Source organism: Petaurus breviceps, unplaced genomic scaffold (genome assembly GCF_028583685.1).
Source record: "Petaurus breviceps papuanus isolate PSGF00001 unplaced genomic scaffold, PetGlider_PUasm1.0 90825, whole genome shotgun sequence".
NCBI classification, from domain to species: Eukaryota; Metazoa; Chordata; class Mammalia; order Diprotodontia; family Petauridae; genus Petaurus; species Petaurus breviceps.
This window is the reverse complement of record NW_027187353.1, coordinates 6733321-6753043: the sequence shown is the minus strand read 5'-3', so window position 1 is coordinate 6753043 and position 19723 is coordinate 6733321. Positions and strand designations below refer to the sequence as shown.

Genomic DNA, 19723 nt, shown 5'->3' with positions numbered 1-19723 from the left:
CTTCATAGGAACAGAGTTTTAGTTTATGGCTCCAGACCAGGAGGGGAGAGCATAGAGGGCCTCTTAGGTCACAGGGTATTTGAGCTAGCAAGGCAGTTGGGGAGTGACATGTATATGGATCATGGATGAAGTCAGTACACTGGGCAGCAGAGGTGGCCAACAGCCAAGCTGAGCAGGAGAGAAATAATTCCTTCAGGGCCTGGTCTCTGTCCTGGGCTGCATGATGACTGAGGAGTGTTATAGGAATAAAAATCGTCATTAAAGCAACTGAACTTATTGTTAATAAAGTGGGCAATTTAACAGGGCAAGCTTTTCATAGACTCGTGATTCTGAACAATCTTAATAGAGCTCAGATAATCTATGCCATTTCACAGATAAGGACATGGATGGGTCAGATGAGCTTAGTGTTTCACAAAGCTAGTGAATGCAGCATCCCTTGGAGACTCTGAGCTCCTTTCCCCAAGTGCCCAGACTGGCAAGTATGTTCTCTCTCCCATCTCCCATCACAGTGGTCCTGAGGGTGAAAGTGAGATGTTCCTTTCTCCCCATTGTTACTTTGGGATGTTCCCTTTGCCTCCATCACTAAGTAGCCCTTTCTCTTTTGAAATCAAAACCCACACAATTAAAATCATAAGTAGCTACAGTATACCAATCTCCACATCTTTCTTTCTCCTTCTTCAGAGCCCAGCACCTGGCTCACCATCTTTCACTCCTTAATTCCTGCCCTTATACTTTGTTGTTGTTTAGTCATTCCAATTTTGTCTGATTCTTCCTGACCCCATTTGGGTTTTTCTTGGCAAAGATAATAGAGTGATTTACCATTTTCCTTCTTGGAGCAGCCTGCTTTTATGGTTTACTACTAAAGTAATTCCTGCATCAGCCTCAGCTCCCTTGGCTCAGAGCTCCTTTTGTTTTTCCTTTCCTGGAAGATCCAGAAAAGACTGAAAATACTCTCTGTGAAGATACAGGGGGAAATTGCATAGTACAAAAACAAAAGAGATGAGTAAAGTTTTGAAAGGAATGGGAGATGTTTTCTGCTCACTGCCTCCACTTCCTCTGCTATCACTCAGTCCTTAACCTTTTGCAGTCTATAATCCAACCTAATCATGTAACTTGACATGGCTCTCTCCAAAGTTACCAATGATCTTTTAATTGCCAAATCTGTTTATTTGTTTTTCTGTCTTTCTAAGCATCCTTTTCTCCCAAAGACTTTATCCTCTCTGGGTTTTCATAAGCCTATTCACTCCTGCTTCCCCTCCTGCCTGCCTGCTCTGACTCCATCAGGTCACACACCCTAACTGCAGGTATTTACCAGGGCTCTGTGCTAGGCCCTCTCCATTTTGATTTAGATCTGTGGATCTAACTTTCATCTCTGGGCAGACAGTTCTCCCATCTAGATGTCCAGTCCCACTTATTACCTCAAACTTCAGTCCTACATCACCTATTGACTGTTAAGCATGTTTTAAATGCAATGTATACAAAACTCTCTCATCTTTTCCCCTCTCCCAAATGTCCCCGTTTCTTGTCACTATCCTTCCATGGTCTAAGTTTTATAATCTAGGAATCATGATGGACTCTTTACTTTCCCTCATCCCTTATATACAATTTCTGCCTTCACAACATGTCTAATCTGATCCCTTTTTTTACTTACACAGCTCCTATCTTAATTCAGTCCTTTATACCCTCTCATCTAAATTATTACAGCAGCCTCTTAGCTGGTCACCCTACCTCAAATCTCTCCCCACTCTAGTCCATCCCACACACTACACTAAAATAATATTCCTTAAACATAGCAGTTTCCCTTTCTCTAGTGGTGTCAAATTCAAATAGGACAGTTGATTTGTATATAGAAGTATTCCTGCAGGCTACATATTGTCTTTAATTTTAAAATAGAATATTATCCGTGTTTTATTGCATCTTATTTATTTTGTTAAATATTTCCCAGTTATATTTTAATCTGGTTCAGGTCCCACTCAGAGTATTGTAAGCCATGTGTTTGATACCTGTACCCTACAGTAAAATATAAACTCCAATGTTCATCTTTTAAAGCCCTTCATAACCTGCCTCCAGTTAATCATTCTAACCTTAGACTTTGCTTTGCTTCCTGTGCTCTGTGACCCTGCCAAACTGACCTTTCTATTCTTCATTCATAACATTTCATCTCACATCTCTCTTCCATTGGCTGTCCCTCCATGCCTAGGATGCACTCCCTCCCTAGCTGTACCTTAGAGAGTACCTGTCATTCTTTAAGTTGAAGCCCAGGTACCAGCTTCGGCATCTTTCTGATCCTCTACCTGCTAGTGCCTCTGTCCCCAACTACCCTGTGTGTGTGTTAGCATCATACTTATGCTGTATATATTTATATGTGTTTTCATCTCCCCACTAGGAAATAAACTAATTTTGAGGTGGGGTCATTTCATTCTTTGTAGTTGTCTCCTGAGCACAGTGAATGACACATAGTAGGCATTTAACAAATACTTGATTGATTGATGGTGGCATAGCTGTGATTGAAACCCCAGTTACCTGAATCTTTTCCCATCCTTACATACAACTCTTTAATCCCCCCTTTTCACAACCAATTACAAATTAATATAACCCTGGTTGCCTAAAATTTTATTAGAATTCTGTTGCATAACTCACCTTGAACCCCACCTTGGAGTCTTACTTTTTGCAGAGGTAAAACATGGCTGAGAAATATTAAGCTAGAAAAAGGCCTCTCAGCTCCAACCATGAGTACTTTATGTTAGGGAATCCTTGGAGCAGCCTGCTTTTATGGTTTGCTGCTAAAGTCATTCTTGCATCAGCCTCAGCTCCCTTGGCTCAGAGCTCCTTTTGTTTTTCCTTTCCTGGAAGATCCAGAAAAGAGTGAACCTACTTGCTAGGACTGTTTAGATGTAGAAAACGAAGGAAAAGAATGTGAATGTTGTTGACAGAAACAGATTTCAGATTTGCCAGTTGTTGCCTCCTGAGATAGAAGCCACTGTTTGAGCATCACAGCCTTCAGGCTTGTCTGTATAATCTCTTACCCTTGCTTTTACACAGGCACAGAGCCCTGTCCAGAGAGATAGACATGGACCTTTATGCAGATGCTCATCTCCCCTTCCTCACCCACAGTTTTATGAGGATCTTGGCATGATTAATTGAAGTCTGGCCTTTGCTTCCAGTTTATATATGAGGTGTTGCTTTGCAGTTGTATTTCTGACCCAAATCTTTAAAACCAAGCTGCTTATTTCTAATTACACAAATTGTATGTAAGGGCAACCATTGGGTTTTGCTTGGCAATGGAATTATTCCTATTTGGCAGGGTGGGGACCTGTTATACCTATCTTAAGATGTCAGCACTCACCGCTGGAAAAAGCAGTTAACAGGGTCATCAGTCAGTTTGATCTCAGTATATGATAGAAGAGAAGAGCTTAACAATTACTTCAAAATTCTACAGTTCTTTAGCACAGGTAAACTAGCTTATCAACATTTTAGCCAAGAAAGAAAAAACTATATGCATAATTTGTGAAAGTCTCTTAAAATGGTCTTCTCTCTTTTTTTTTTTCAAAGCTGGTAAAATGTGTTGATACTTGTATGTTCAATACAGGATATTTTTTTTCATGCAAGTACACCTTTGTGAGTGTGGAGTTGCCTTTATCCATTCACACCTTTGATATTTGTTTAAATCATATCTGAGTCTTTGGAAAAGCATTCCTCTCACAAGGTATGAGGGGAAAAAAGTCAACAACTAAATGACTATTTCTGGACAGGTGGTTGGCATATGAGGGTTTTCCATGGCAGCCAGGTAGCCCCTCTGCTAGAGATCCTTCTGTTAGTTCTTAGATGTGACCGATCCCAAAATAACTACCATGGAATCTTGCTTCTGAAACTTATAAAAATAAGGAAAGTTTAACTTAACTTTGACTTTTTATGAACACTGTAACCAAGGCTAAGCATTTCATCATGTCCCATTTTATGGATTTTCTTAAAAGAGCAAGCATTACCCAGACCCTTTCCTTAGTGGGAACATTCTTAAGAAAGAAGTTATACCCAACCCTGGAATTTTCATCTGTGGATGATCTTATTGAGGGTCTGCCAAGGGCAGAAACTGCTTATTATTTCTGTGCCACCCATCGTGCATCTGAATCCCCTTCCTCATTTAATTTTGGATTCAGATAATAAAGGCATTGGAAATAATGGCTGGAGCACTGAACTTAGGGTACGAAGGCCTTGGCTTAAATGCTGCCTTGGACCTTTCCTTGCTCTGTATCCCTGGCCAGTCGCTTAACCTTTCTGTGCCTCAGTTTCCTCATCTCTAAAATGATCCAGAGAGACTCTCAGGCCTCTGATATCCTTTTGACTCTAAATCTATGATTGTATGAAACTGTTTTTTGCACATTTCAATACTCAGGTTAAATGGACAAGGACATCTGTATTTTGGGGGAAGAGGGACAAGCTGTGCACACACTTTCCAGACTTCCCTAAGCCAGAGAGAAATCATGTACCAAAATGAGAAATTAATAGATTTTATTATTCAAATTTCTACTCTCGGTTTAAGTGACTGAGAGTATAAGATATAAACAATCCCAACTTTTCGCAGAAATACACCATCTCACAGTGAATCATTGTAGTAAAACAGATTATATTTTCCCTGAGGAATTATTTCAAAACTGTAAATGGAATTGCTGACCAGGACCTTGTCATCAAATAAATCATGAATGTGACCAGTACTATGACATAAAAATAAAAGATACAACAACTATAAACCTCTGATAATTTAAAATAATGAAAGTATTTTCCAGGTCCTCTAATATAGCCATAAATATGCTTGTACCCATTAATTATTCAAGGAGGCCCAGTATACAAGCACATAAGAATAAATTTTAACTATTATAAATTTGGCTTATAACTAATATATACCCAATAATAAGCTTTAAACATTTAATTAACAGTAACTTATTTGCCTGTTTAGAATTGAGCAGTGCTTTGACAGGAATGATTAGACCGGTCATGGTCTCTTAAATAAAGCCATTAAGAGAAAAGAGTAGTCATTGCATTCTTTCTTCTCTCAATAAATCCTTGTGGAAAGAAAGGAATTGAAAAATATTTGGTTGACCTTAGAGCTGTTATCAAAATACCATAATAATCTGGAGGGTTTTTAATTTTTTTTATGTTTTTCCCATTGAAGCCTAGTTTTTAAAGTAAGAGGTGGCCCAGCTTTTCTTCTTTTTCTCCTCTCTTAACTCTTCGGTCTAGCTGCACAGTATCTAGCCCAATAAAATAACAAGGAAACCCTTTAATCACTCCTCAAGCTTCCCCAGGCACCACCTTTCCTCACTTACACAGTTGAGGACCTTGCCTTGCCAAAAAAATTGAGGCCATTGCCTATAGTTCTCTCTTCTCATCTGCCTCATCCCATCTCTCAGATGGCTTCCATTGCCTTTGCTCTGTGACCACATCTCATGTGAAGAGGTAGCCCATCTCCTTGCCATGACAAACCCCTCTATATGCACAAATGGTCCCATTCCATCCAGCAGCTTGACCCTCTATCATACCTGTCCTGTCTCTAATCTTCAGTCTCTGTCTACTGGCTGATCCTGCTACCCACCAAAAGGCCATGGTCTGTCCCATCCTTTAAAAAAGTTTCATTTGCTCTAACCCATATCTTCATTAGCTACCATCTCTTATCTTTCCTTCAAAACCTTCTACAGTTGGTGCTTCCATTTCATTTCTTCTCACTTTTACACCCTCATCAATCAACTACAACTGCTCTCTCCAAGTTACCAGTGATCTCAGTTGCCAGTTATCATGACCAGTCCTTATCTTTCTTGACCTTTCTGCAACCTTCACCACTACTGAACATCCTCTTCTCAATATTCTCTCATAACACCATGTTCTCCTGGTTCTATTCTTCCCGCCCATCCATTCCATCTTGGTGTCCTTTGCTAGATCTTCATGCCCGACATGAATACCAGGTGTGATTATCCCCTACCTCCTTGGCTTTCTCTTCTCTTGTATGGTGATCTCATAATGCCCCATGCATTCCATTGTCAACTCTGTGTAGATGATTCTCAGATCCACTTATCCAGCTCTAACCTCTCTCTTCACTTCCAGTTTCTTATCTTCAACTGCTTGCAATAAATAGACTTCTCAAACTCAGCATATCCAAAACAAAGTTATTATCTTTCACTTCTGTGTCATACTAGACTCTTCCCTGACATTTAACTCACATATCCAGTCTATTGCAAAGTATTTGTCATTTCTACCTTCACAGTATTTTTTATATACATCCCCACTCTCCACTCCCTCAACCACCACGTTGGTGCCATAACATTGGCTATTTCAGTAGCCTTGTAATTGACCTTCTAGTCTCAAGACTCTTCTTATTTTAGTCTATCTTCCATTCATCTGCTAGTGATCTTCCTAAAGGGCAGATCTGACCATGTTACCCCAACTGCCTCTCTTCCTCACACTCAATGGCCCCTTATGATTCCCTATTAATCCACAGAATCAAATGCAAATCTTTGATTTGTCTTTTAAAGCCCATTACAAGTTTTCCTGTTCCCTCCCTTCCAGTCTTTAGTCCTCTCCATTTAATTCACTAAAACTGACCTTCTTGGGGGTACACAAGACACTCCAACTCCTGACTCTGCATTTTCATTGGTTGTCTTCCCTGCATGGAATCTTCACCTCCATCTCTTGGCTTTCTTGGCTTCCTTCAGGAATCTACTCAAAATCCCCCTTGTGTAAGAAGACTTTCTATACTCTACCCCCAGGCCTTCCCTCTGAGACTATCTTCTCTTTGCTGTATTTATACCTTGTATGTACATAGTATTATGTATTTTGTCTGCCCCATTGTGTGAATTCCTTAGTATAGAAATTGTTCTTTCTTTGTGGACTCAGTGACTGACATATACCAAGAGCTTATTAATGCTTGTTGACTGACTTTTTTTGTTACTGTCAGTGCTATAAATCCTACTTGATACTATGTGGACCTTTATCAGTATGCTTCAAACTTTATTGAAAAGCTTCCTCTCAGATACTGCACAGACTTTTCTATTTTTTTTTTTAAACCAAGGCTCCTCTGTTATAACATTGCTAAGATAAAACATTTAAGACTATATCCTGGCAAGACATTTCTACTCTCTTATGTTCAGACATTGACAAAAACCTATAATCAAATTAGCAAAATTTAGTGTGTATGCTGTTTAAAAAATTACTTGAATATTTGAGTGGATCTTTAGAACAAAGAGCAGCAACAGGTAGGTAAGGACTGTCCGTGTGAGCCCAAAGTAGAATGGGGATAATGGGCAATTAAAAACAATTTGAGGCTCCTTATGAAGATAAAATGCAGAGTAGGAAGAAAAGGGGAAAGTGATAAAACCTCAAATACTTTGCCGACCTGTATGCTCAGTCAAGTCAGTAAACATTTATTAAGCATCTTAACACACTGTGTTAAGTTCTGAGCATACAAGAAAGGCATAAGATAGTCTCTGTCCTCAAGAAGATCAAAGTCTAATGGGGAGACAACACATTTTGAAAAAGAAAGCTGAAAGGCAAGAGGGGAGAAGATTACCCAGGGAGAGCACAATGGCACAAGGAAGCCCTTTAGGCAAGGTGGGAATGGTCTAAGGAGGTGAGAGTTATAGGGTTCATTTCATCTTTTTTGGCGGGGAGGAGGCATTCAGGGTTAAGTGACTTCCCAGGAGTCATGTAGCTAGTGTCTGCAGCCAGATTTGACCTCAGATCTTCCTGACTCCAGGGCCAGTACTTTATTCACTGTGCCATCTAACTGCCCCCAGAGCTGATTTCATCTTGCAGAATGATGAATTTGTAGAGATCCTAAGTAAAATCAGGGAAGTCAGCAGGAAGGGAAATGACAAGAAGTAAAATAACCTGAGTGCCCCTGTTAAAAGGTAAAAGATAAAGGAGGAGCTCCCCAATATTCGGTCTCTACCTCCAATGAGAGGAAAGGAGAAACCCCAGAGGCGGGGCATTTTGAGAAGGTATGAATTTCAGAGTTGATTTTATCTTGCACTGAATTCTGGCAAGTATTTAAAAGGCTAAAAATTTGCGACTAATCTTTTAAAAGTTTTTTAATCCTAGAATTAAGAAAAAATTATAAACCGGTCTTCCTGAATTTTCAGGCCAAATAAGAGAAACCATGTTATATAATACTATCCAGTGTATTCATATCATTTATTACAAGATGTGATTTTGACATGAGAACACTCAGGATATAGAGATAATTATAGTGTTTCCTTCTTCCTTTTCCCCATCCCAACTTTTTGGGCAAGTTAGATGTTTTAACTAAAGAGAATATGACATTTGCAGATCTCATTTTATCTTTCATTTATCTTTTGTTTCTCCCTATTCACTTCTCAGAGATGTTACAAAATTAATTAGATATTAGACACAACCTCCTCAGAGAAAGGTGGTAAATAAGTAGAATTAAAGACTTGGCTAAAAAGTTAGAGTAAGAAAATCATCTTGAAGAGTTCTATAAAATGGACTAAGACAGATTAACACCTTTAGATGTGTAGGCCTATGTAAGATTCAGTGAAGGATAAAAATTAGAATAAATTATTAAAATTTAAAAAATAAAACTTATTTCTAGGGATTGAAAATTCTAAATTTATTCTTTAAGTTTGACAGGGGCCAATATTATTCTGCTTTTCAAAATGGGAAAAGAACAGAGTCTGCAAACTATAGGCCAATAAGCTTGATTATTCAATTATCTGTAATTTGGACACCACCATGGTTCCTTCAGGTCATGTTAGACTAAATTCATTTCCTTTTTTGACAGATTACTAAACCAACAGATTAGAGAAATGCCATGAATATAATTTTCCTAGATTTTTGCATAGCTTTTGGTAAAACATCTCATATTGCGGCTTTGTTAGTCATGTCTAACTCTTTGTGGCCCCATTTTGGGTTTTCTTGGCAGAGATACTGGAGCCATTTGCTACTTCCTTCTCTAGCTCATTTTGCAGATGAGGAAACTGAGGCACGCAGGGTGAAGTGACTTGCCCAGGGTCACACAGCTAGGAAGTATGCAGCCAGATTTAAACTGAGGTCTTCCTGACTCCAGGCCTAGCATTCTATCTGCTGTGCCACCTAGCTGCCCTGTTATATATCTCTTATTATATTATATATCTTATGTCTTTTGGAAAGGTAGAAAAATAAAGATTAGATGATAATGCAGTCAGGTAGACTCATAACTTGTTGAATTGGATTTATAAAATAGTTATTAATTTTGGCAGGAAGTCTCAAGTGAAATATACAAGGGGTCTTTGCTGTTTATCAGTGACTTGGATAACAGTATAGATAATATACTCATGAAATTTGCGGATAACACAAAGGTTGGAAGGATATCATCAAGGACAGAGTCAAGATCCAAATGATTTTAACCAATTAGAGCAATAGGGTAAATCTATAAAGATTAAATTTGATAGGGATAAATATAAAATCGTGCTATTGAGTGCAAAAAAACCAACTTTACCAGTATTATATTGGGGAAACCTGGTTAGACAGCAGTTATTCTGAAGAAAATCTGGGGGGTTCAGTGACCTACAAGCTCACTACCAATCCCCAGCATGATATAACAGCTACAAAAGCTAACGTCCTCTTGTAGGAATAGGGAAGGCATAGTCTCACTGGCCTCTGCTTTTGTCGGGCTTCCTCTGAAGCATCATGTTCTCATCTGGCCACTCCACTGGTCTAGAGTGTCCAGAGAAGGACAAGCAGGATGAGGGGCATTGGTTCCCTGGTGAAGATTGGGTGGAGGAACTGAGCATGTATACTTGGGAGAAAAGGAGCCTGAAGCCTGAGCTGTCTTCAAGCGTAGGAAGGTGCCATCACTTAAAGGAAGGATCAGACTTGTTCTGCTTGGTCGCAAAGGACAGAACCAAGAATAGTGTGTGGAAGCTACAGAGAGGCACATTTCAGGTTAATGTAAGGTGAAAGTTACTGACAAACCCCTCACCAAACAGAATTGGATGCCTTGAGAGGCTGTGGTGGCCCTTTCCTCAGCAACCAGTTGTGGAGAGTGAGTTAGTAAGGATTTCTTTTGTCCATATAAATGGGTTGAATGAGATGGCTGTGCAGGTCCTTTTAGATTTTCAAATTCTGTGATTCTCTCATTCTGTCCTGATTATTTCCTTGGTTTTACATGTCATTTTTTTCCTTAGTAGATTAAAACTCTGGTTTTGAAAGCTGGTAAGAGAGATGGATATTGTATGGAGACAATTATAAAATGAAAGGAATATTATTTGCTATTAATGTAGTAAGATAAAAATATATATTGCCCAGAATACTAGTTTATAGTTACTACCTTTTGCTTCAGGTCTCTAATTTGGGCATAAGCCTAAGGGAGACCTCTATTCTTTTCTTCAATAGATAGCTTCAAATGTTTCTTTTTTCTGGTTAATAATTCCCAAAGAATAATCATGTGTGTGGGGGGGGTTGATACATAAGAATGCCTGGGCTTTTTAAAAGCTCTTCTGTCACCCACATTACAATTTAATTTTTCTTTACTAATTGCAAATCATTTCTCTGGGTCTTTATTGTGAGTATCCCGCTAAAACCTTCCACTTCCAATCAATAATCAACTTATAATTATTAAGCAATGGGGACTTAATGACAATGAAAAATAAAAGGTCACTGCCCTCAAGGAGCTTACATACCAATGGGGAAAACAATATAAATAAATTAGTACTTAAAAAATAAATATCAAATAAATGAAAGGTAACCTTAGTGTGGATGGTTCCAACAGCAGAAGGGAATGGGAGAGGTCTCCTGAAGAAGGAGGTGTTTGATCCGAGTCTTAAAAAAAAGACAGATTTTAAGAATCCAGGGTTGGGAGGAAGAGCACCCAAAACAGCAGAGCAGCAAGGGCAAGTGCACAGAGGCCTGATATAGGCCAATATTGCAGGGTTATAGACTTCATGGAATTTTCAAGCCTTTTCAAAATGGTCTCATTTTACTGGTCTTTTCAAATTGCTCGAAATTGTATTACAGCTTTGTAGTTAGCTGATCTTTTTCACCACATCTAAATTTCTCACTAACAGTTCAGGCTATTAGAGTTGCTTATCAGAATCTTGTACCTCTTAGATGAAAATTGAGCTGACAGTACCCTTTCCTGCTAATGAAATCCTTCTAAAAAATTTATTAAGAGGCATAACTTTAGAAAAAAGTATCTTTTAAGTTAAAAATCAAAGAGATTATAACAAAATATCACAAACATTATATCCTGTGATCAGGTGGGATTTATACCAGGAATGCAGGGCTGGCTCAATAGTAGGAAAATTATAAATATAATTGACCTTATTAATAACAAAAATGATATCATTATATCAATAGATGCAGGAAAAGCTTTTGACAAGACACACCTATCTCTTTTTAAAAAATGTTAGAAAATATAGGAATAAATGGAGCTTTCTTTAAAATGTTCTTTATTTATCTATCTAAAACCAAGAGCCAGCATTATCTGTAATGGAGGGTAAGTTATAGAGGCCTTTCCCATAAGATTAGGACTAAAACAACAATGTCCATCATTGCCATTACTATGCAATTTAGTGCTAGAAATGCAAATTACAGCAATAAGACATGAAAAAGAAATGGAAGGAAAATGTATGGTCAAAGTAGAAACACACTATGTAATGGTTTACTTCGAGAACCCTATAAAATTAACTAAAAAAAATTGAAAGACTTAACCTCAGCAGAATTTCAGGATATTAAAAAAATCCACACATCAGTATTTTTGTATTTTACCAACAAGATCCAGAAGGAAGACGTAGAAATAAATTCCATTTTAAGTAACTAAAAAAAATACTTTGTAACTTTATCTGCCAAGACACACACAATGTACACAATTATAAAATACACTTTAAACAAATAAAGACATCTAAATAATTGGAAAAATATGAATTGCTCATAGGCAGGCCAAGTCAATGTAATAAAGATGCCAGTAATGCCTAAATTAATTTACTTATTCAGTGCCACGTCAGTACCACATCAGACCACTAAATGATTACTTTAGAGTGCTAGGAAAAAAATTGTTTTTCATTTATATGGAGGAATAAAAGGTCAAGAATATCAGGGGGGGAAATGTGGAAAGGAAGGGGGCCTGGCAGTACTTGATATAAAAGTATATTAAATCTATAACCATTAAAACAGTTTTTTACCATGTGAGAAACAGAGGCTGGTAAGTAGAACAAATTAGATATTTTTTTATCTAGATTTTCCTAAATATTATCTGATTATCCTAAATATCCTAATAAATTGAGGCCAGTGATCTTTCTCTGTGACCAAAGACCCAAGGAAGCATCCCAAAGCAGTTTTAATCCCCCATCTGTCTTCCTGACAAGCAAAAGGCAACCCTGATTGTTGGGCAATGAATGAGGAGGTGGGCTAAGAGTAAAAGCTGAAAGTGAGACATGGTCATAAAATTCAAGCTGAGGGGCAGCTAGGTGGTGCAATGAATAGAGCACCGGCTCAGGGGGACCTGAATTCAAATTCTGCTTCAGACACTTGACACATTTACTAGCTGTGTGACCTTGGGCAAGTCACTTAACCCCAATTGTCTTGCCTCCCCCCCCTCAAAAATAAAATAAATAAATAAAATTCAAGCTGCCTCTAGAAATCTGGTCAAGGAAAACTGTTGCATCAGAGATCTGCCTGGTCAAGTTTCTCTTTTGTAAGCCAGGTCACCCCAAACTTTTAATTAGAAAAGCCAGGAGCAAGGATAACCTGTAATAGTATAGATAGTTAAGTCTGGCTTCTTTTTATGGGAAAAACAGAGAGATCCAAACCAGACCTTGGGAGGGGCTAGAATGTGAGCAGATTCCTCAGCCAATTCCTAGAAGTGGTGTTTTTTTGTTTTTTTTTATTTACTTTTATGTAAGCTAAACTAAAAAGTAGGAATTTTAAAGAGAAAGGAATATTACAAATTAATATTAATAATCAAATGATACAGCATTAAAATTAATTTTTATCAATACAGAAGTAAATAAGCATGGTAGCCTAGTGTTTTGATAAACCCAAAGATCCCAGCTAGTGGATCAAGAACACAGTTTGACAAAAAATAAGGAAAAACTTTTGACAAGACACACCAATTTTTGTTAAAAAAAATAAAATTCCAAAGAAAACATAGGAATAAATGGAGCTTTCTGTGACCTTTATTATCTAGTTGAAACCAAGAGCCAACATTATCCATAATTGGAATAAGGAATAGAAGCTTAGGGCAGCTAGGTGGTGCAATGAATAGAGCACCAGCCCTGGAGTCAGAAAGACCTGAGTTCAAATCTGGCCTCAGACACTTAACACAAAAACTAGCTGTGTGACCTTGGGCAAGTCACTTAACCCCAGTTGCCCTGCAAAAAAAAGAATAGAAGCTTAGGAAAACTGGGAAGTTATCTGGCAGAAACTAGGTATAGACAAACATTTCACACTGTACCAAAACAAGTTTTGACAACAACAACAATTGATAAATGAACAAAGAACAGGAATAGGTAAATTTTGAGAAGACATCCAAGGTATCAATAACTATGTGAAAAAAATGTTTTAATTCATAATAATTAGAGAAATGCACATTAAAACAACTGAGGTTTCACCTTATACCTATCATGGTGGCAAAGGTAACTAAAAGAAGAAAGGAAAATGACAGATGTTGGTGGAGCTGTGGGAAAGCAGCTCCATTAAACCAGTGTTGGTAGAACTGTGAACTAGTCCAACTATTCTGTAAATCAATTTGGATCTGTTTATCAAAAGCTCTTAAACTGTACAACTCTTTGACCCAGCAATACTGCTACCAGGTCTGTATTCTCAAAGCAAAAGAATCAGACCCATATGTACAAAAATATTTATTGCAGCTCTTTTTCTGGTAACATAGAATTGGAAAATAAGGCAGGGTACCTCATCAATTTGGGGTTGTCTGAACAAGTAATAGTACATGTATGTGATGGAATGCTGTTATAAGAAATGATTTTTTAAATTGGTTTTAGAAAAACATGGAAAGACTAGTATAAACTGATGCAAAATAAAGGGATCACAGAACCAAGACAACAATTTATACAACAACAATATTGTAAGAACAAACAACTTTGAAATACAATGGACTCAACCACAGTTGCAGAGGACTTGTGATAAAACATGCTAACCACCTCCAGATAGAGAGGTAAAACATGTATACACAGACACATACACATATATGCACATATATATGTTTGCACATTATATGTGCATATATATGTATATGACTTGGCTATGGAGGGAAATTGTTTTGTTTTACTATATCTATTTGTAAGGGGTTTCATTTTTCCTGCTTTCTTAATGGGTAGGTGTAACAGCAAGCACCTTAGCATACCCAGGATGGCTGCTAGCACAGGGTCTTTGACCTGCTTTTCTAAAGGAAAGCAACTCAAAAGGGGTTAACAGTCTCACTTTAATGAAGCATATATATCATTCACTGGGTTCAGGGGGAAAAGTCAGCACCGTGAACTTCAGAACATAGAAACAGAAATTTTAAGCAGATAAAAAATACAGAAAGAGAAAATAACACAGTTCAACAGAGTAACAGACAGGGCTTCTAGTTGTCTGAGCATTGCATACATACATAGTTACCAGAGGGAGAAGTATCAACATCTGAGTTTTGAAAGCCAGGAGTAGAGTTCCTGTTCTTTTCAGAATGGAAATCAAGATTATGCTTCAGTATTAGCAGCTTCTGAGCTCTCCAGGTAAAAATGCTTCCTAGCAGATTAGCAGATGTGTTAAAACATTTCTGTCAGACAGAGCACCCCATTTTACCCTGAGTTTTTCTCCTCATACACACTGCTTGTTATTTGAAGTTTGGGTGTTATTTTGAGTGAGACACTTCACATTTAATGTTTGTTCAAACATAATGAAAATGAATCTGCATATTTTAGAAAATTTCCAATGGATGTTTTGTTTCTTGCCTTTTATCTTCCTAAATTCTTTTCCCAAAGTGAACGGATTGAAAATACCAGCCATCCAGGGGAAATGCAGGTGACCATTCAAAACCTCATGCCAGAGACGGTGTATGTCTTCAGAGTCGTGGCACAAAACAGACATGGCTCCGGAGAGCGGTCACTTCCTCTGCGAGTAGAGACTCAGCCCGAGGGTAAGCCTTGCCAGCATCATTGAAGTCCTTGGTATACTCAGCCCAGTCCTAGGCACTGTGGGGGAAATGAAGAAGCACAATCTCTAACTTCAGGAAGCCTATAATCCAAAGTATGTGCTACTACATCACAAATGTCAGGAAGAGTTCAGAGGACTTTCCCACAACTATTTTTAGTTTCTCTGCAGCTATGGGAATCAGATCAGGCATGAAGTCAGAAGACTAATGGTGGCAGGGCTGTAGCAGGAGGACGTTATCCTCGGTGTACAAAGCCCACAGAGCAGGTCTGTCCCTAATGAGCTGGGTCACTTTGAGTGGGTCATTCCAACTCTTTGCACTGAGAGCTTTGGCCCAAGTGATCTCTAAGTAATCTCTTTGGTTTACACTTGTGAGACAAATGTGATTCTTTGTATATCTGTTGTGACATTAGTATGGTTGTCAGAACAAGGGTGCTTGATTAACTTTTTCTAATTATCATATAATTGTTTATACCTCAATCCTTTATCATTGCTGATTACCCTGTGATTTAGCATTTCTTTAGAAGATTACAGTGTCTAAATCAAGCCCACTTGGAAATGAAGTTTTATTAACTGTCTTCTCCTGTAAATAGTAAGCTTTTGTTGTAGAACTATCACAAGAGAGTAATTTTTTAAAAAATATCCTTAGAAAAAGAAGCACAAGTATGTATCTACACATATCCTTGAACTAGTTGCACATTTCAAACCAGATGGAAAAAGTTGCTGCATAACATTTTTTATTCTGCAAGTTCCAATATAAATCTGTTGTCCATGAGTTACTGTCATATAAAATTCAGAACAATAAGAAATTCTGTGGTTCATCTCCACATGGTGTTTGAGGAGCTAAATTAGAAAGAAATATTAGCATCTTAGAATCATACAGTGATGGGGCGACTAGGTGGCGCAGTGAGTAAAGTGCCAGCCCCAGAGTCAGGAGGACCCGAGTTCGGTTCTGGCCTCAGACACTTAACACCCACACAAAAAAACTAGCTGTGTAACCTTGGGCAAGTTACTTAACCCCAATTGCCCTCCAAAAGGGAAAAAAAGAAAAAGAATCATACAGTGCCCAAACTAAAAAAAAAAAAAAGACCTTAGATATCATCTAGTCTACTTTTCTCAAGCATCTTAGGTAGAGAATGATAAAGCCTGATACATGAATAGAATGAGCATGATCGGTAGGTAGATAGATAGATGGATGGATGGATGGATAAAGCATTTTTCTCAGATGAGAAAATTGAAGTTAAGGAAAGAAAAGTGATTTGTCTAAAAGTCACATAGATAGTAAGTTGCAAAGCTAAAGATTCAAACTCAGACTCCAGATTAGCTGTTTTTCCCCTACACTATTCTGTTTCTGCTTTGCATTTTCGGTTAGTCGACTTAATTTTGTCATCCTTTTGAAAACTATTTTTGTTTTGGCATTTGTTGAGAACAAAATCATTCAAAATCCCATTGTAAAATGTCATGTAAAAAGTTTAATCACACATTGTTCCTGTGCAGGAAAACTCCCCTTATAAGTTTCCAGAGCTTACTTTGACTCTATAGTATTTTCATCTAATCAAAGACAAATTATTTTCCTTAATCATTTCCAAGATCCAGTACCTCTTCAGCTCAACAGTTCCTTGATAAATAGCATAATTATGCTCAAATCCAGAAATTATGTATGGACTCTTGACTACTTCCACTATGGAAAATAAGTCCATATTGCACGTTCAGTACAATTAAAGGTCACAATGTAAGGAAATATGTTTGTGAATTATAAAATAATTTCTGTAGTAGTAATTTTCATCATTTGCTACCAGAGGTACTTAACATACTTCCTCTTATTAAAAAAAAGCACTTATCTTAAAGTTTAGGATCATAGATTTGTAATTAGAAAGAACTTCATTTCTTAGCTAATCACATTTCAGGCAAGCCAGTTTCTTTCCAAGTTTTATTTTGGTTTCTTTTCTTTCTTTTTTGACACAAGTGTTATACTAATGACAAAAATCAATTGGTGAACTCAATGAATTTACTTTTTTTTTTCCCGTTTCTTGTTATTTTCATTTCAGTCCAACTCCCAGGTCCAGCACCTAACATCCGAGCGTATGCTAGCTCACCTACCTCAATAACTGTCACATGGGAAACACCTTTGTCTGGCAATGGGGAAATTCAGAATTACAAGTTGTACTACATGGAAAAGGGGGCAGACAACGAGCAGGTATGATGTGAGCCATCAGTAAAGTGATTGCCTGAAATAAGGGCAATGAATAGTATTCCAAATGCTGAACATTCTCTTGGGTGGAAATTTTATAAAAACTGATGCATAGAGATAATATGGTTTCATATTGGTGAATAATAATAATAAAAAATAGAGAACCCATGTAGGAAGAGACTCTTTCTCTGCCAACTTCTTTTTAATCATTAGATTTTCACCAATCATAGTGAACTGTTGCTAAACCTGAAGCAGTATTTCCAATCATCATTATTTATACTCCATCACCATCTGTTATCAAGAAGTGGTTTCATATAAAAAGAAAAATCAGTGTCTCACCACACAAAACATAGTTAATGTGTGCTTTGTCTAGGAGATTTATTTAGTTGCAGTATTTATTTTGGCTTGATATGTATGTATGAGTTATTTTCCCTTATGGACAGGATGTTGATGTTGGAAGTCGCTCCTACACCATTAATGGATTGAAAAAATACACAGAGTATAGTTTCCGAGTAGTAGCCTATAATAAACATGGTCCTGGAGTCTCCACACAAGATGTTGTTGTTCGAACATTATCAGATGGTAAGTTATTCATTTCCTTTGGAAATTAGGTATGGTCTTGGCTTTTTGTATGTATGCTTGTGGAAATGCTCTAATTGTTAATCACACAGACCCTGTCTGCTCTAAGACTGACCCTTTGGTGAATATAGAGCTACATTTTTTGACCAGCAATCAAGTTTGCATGCTAACTGGACCCTTGTGAGATTTTTCTTAGTAAAATGGTACTCATTGTTTATGGCTATTTTTCCATCAAAATGGATGATTGTAGCCCACTGCCCAAAGTTCAGTAACTGTAGAGTCTAATAGTCTGAAAAATATTTTGTTTAAAAAAAGTCTGTGTGTATTATTCATATTTTTGTATGTTCCCTTTAAAAGCTTAAGGTTTTTTTCTCAGCTTCTGAACCAGATGTTCTCTATTACACTGATGCATATGTATGTAAAAATGTTTTCAAGTAGAGTCTATGAAATACAGCCCTAAGTGAACTCTCATCAGTAGCTGTAAGCTAAATGTATGAGTTTTGTTTAAACAAAGCAGCTAGGCGCTGCCATGGATGGAGTGCCGGGCCTGAAGTCAGGAAGACTCATTTCTCATTTTGGTTCTGACCTCAGACACTTCCTAGCTGTGTGATACTGGGCAAATCCCTTTACCCTGTTTGCTTCAGTTTCCTCATCTGTAAAATGAGCTACAGAACGAAATGACAAACCATTCTAGTATCTTTGCCAAGAAAATCCCAGATGGGATCACAAAGAGACAGACACTGAAATGATTGATATGGTCATTGGTGTTACCGTAGGGAGCATCACATTTTCCCTTTAGTCGGCCTCTCAGTGGATGCTGTGTGGTTCTGGAGGCTCCACTTTAATCCAGGAAACATTTACCAAGTGCCTCCTGTTTGCATTGTCCTAAGCTTGTTTGAGGCAGTGGTGTTGTCTTCAAGTGGCAGTGTGATGTACTCATGCCAGCTGGCCTGGGCATCAGCAAAGACTCCCACCTGAATCCTGCTTAAGCTGTAGGACCCTAGGCAAATCACTTCCCTTCCCTCAGCTTCTGTTTTATGATCTACCTAATGGGGATCCTTCTCAATGGTTCTTCCTAGAGAAATGTTCTTTAATCTTTGGTATAGTCAGCTTAAGCTAACAAACATTTGTTAAATACTGACTCTGTACACAGTCCTGGTCTCAGTGGTGCACTGGAAAGATCTTGGTTCTGAAGGTAGAGAATCCCAGCCCTGAGCTCACTGCCTATGTGACCTTGGGCATATCATTGAGTTCTCTCCACTATAAGAAGAGAAGTAGACTAGAAGACCTTCAAGATCCTTTCCATTTCTATGCCTATGATCCTTTGACTATAAAGACAAAATAGAGGGGGTGGCTAGGTAGCGCAGTTAGTAAAGCGCCGGCCCCGGAGTCAGGAGGACCTGAGTTCGGTTCCGGCCTCAGACACTTAACACAAAAAAAACTAGCCGTGTAAACTTGGGCAAGTTACTTAATCCCAATTGCCCACCAAAAGGCAAAAAAAAAAAAAGAGAGAGAGAGAGAGAGACAAAATAGAACTCTACCTTTGGCCAGGGAGCTTACATTCTCCTGAGGGATACTATATGTACACAGTTAAATAGATACAATATAATTAAATAAAATCATTTTGAGACGGAGATGGTATTAACAGTACTGACAGATTTGAGTGGAGAGTCAAGAAAGGCTTTGTGTAGAAGATAGCTCATGATCTGGCCTAGCCATAAGCTGGGTATTTTGAGATATAGAGGTAAGGAGGAAGGGCATCCCAGGCATGGGGGACCACCTGTGCAAAAGAACAGGCAAGAGATGAAAGTCTGCATA

At 38.0% G+C, this 19723-nt stretch overlaps 1 protein-coding gene across 2 annotated transcripts in view; it reads left to right on the top strand.

Moving 5' to 3' along the window:
• The window catches only part of NEO1 (neogenin 1), a 279673-nt gene that overhangs the window by 179250 nt on the left and 80700 nt on the right, over nt 1-19723 (top strand). For both annotated transcript variants that reach the window (XM_069071219.1, XM_069071217.1), the window contains exons 9-11: nt 14967-15121; nt 17184-17332; nt 17770-17908. In XM_069071219.1, coding sequence (XP_068927320.1) covers nt 14967-15121; nt 17184-17332; nt 17770-17908 — 443 coding nt within the window. The remainder of the gene's footprint in view (nt 1-14966; nt 15122-17183; nt 17333-17769; nt 17909-19723) is intronic.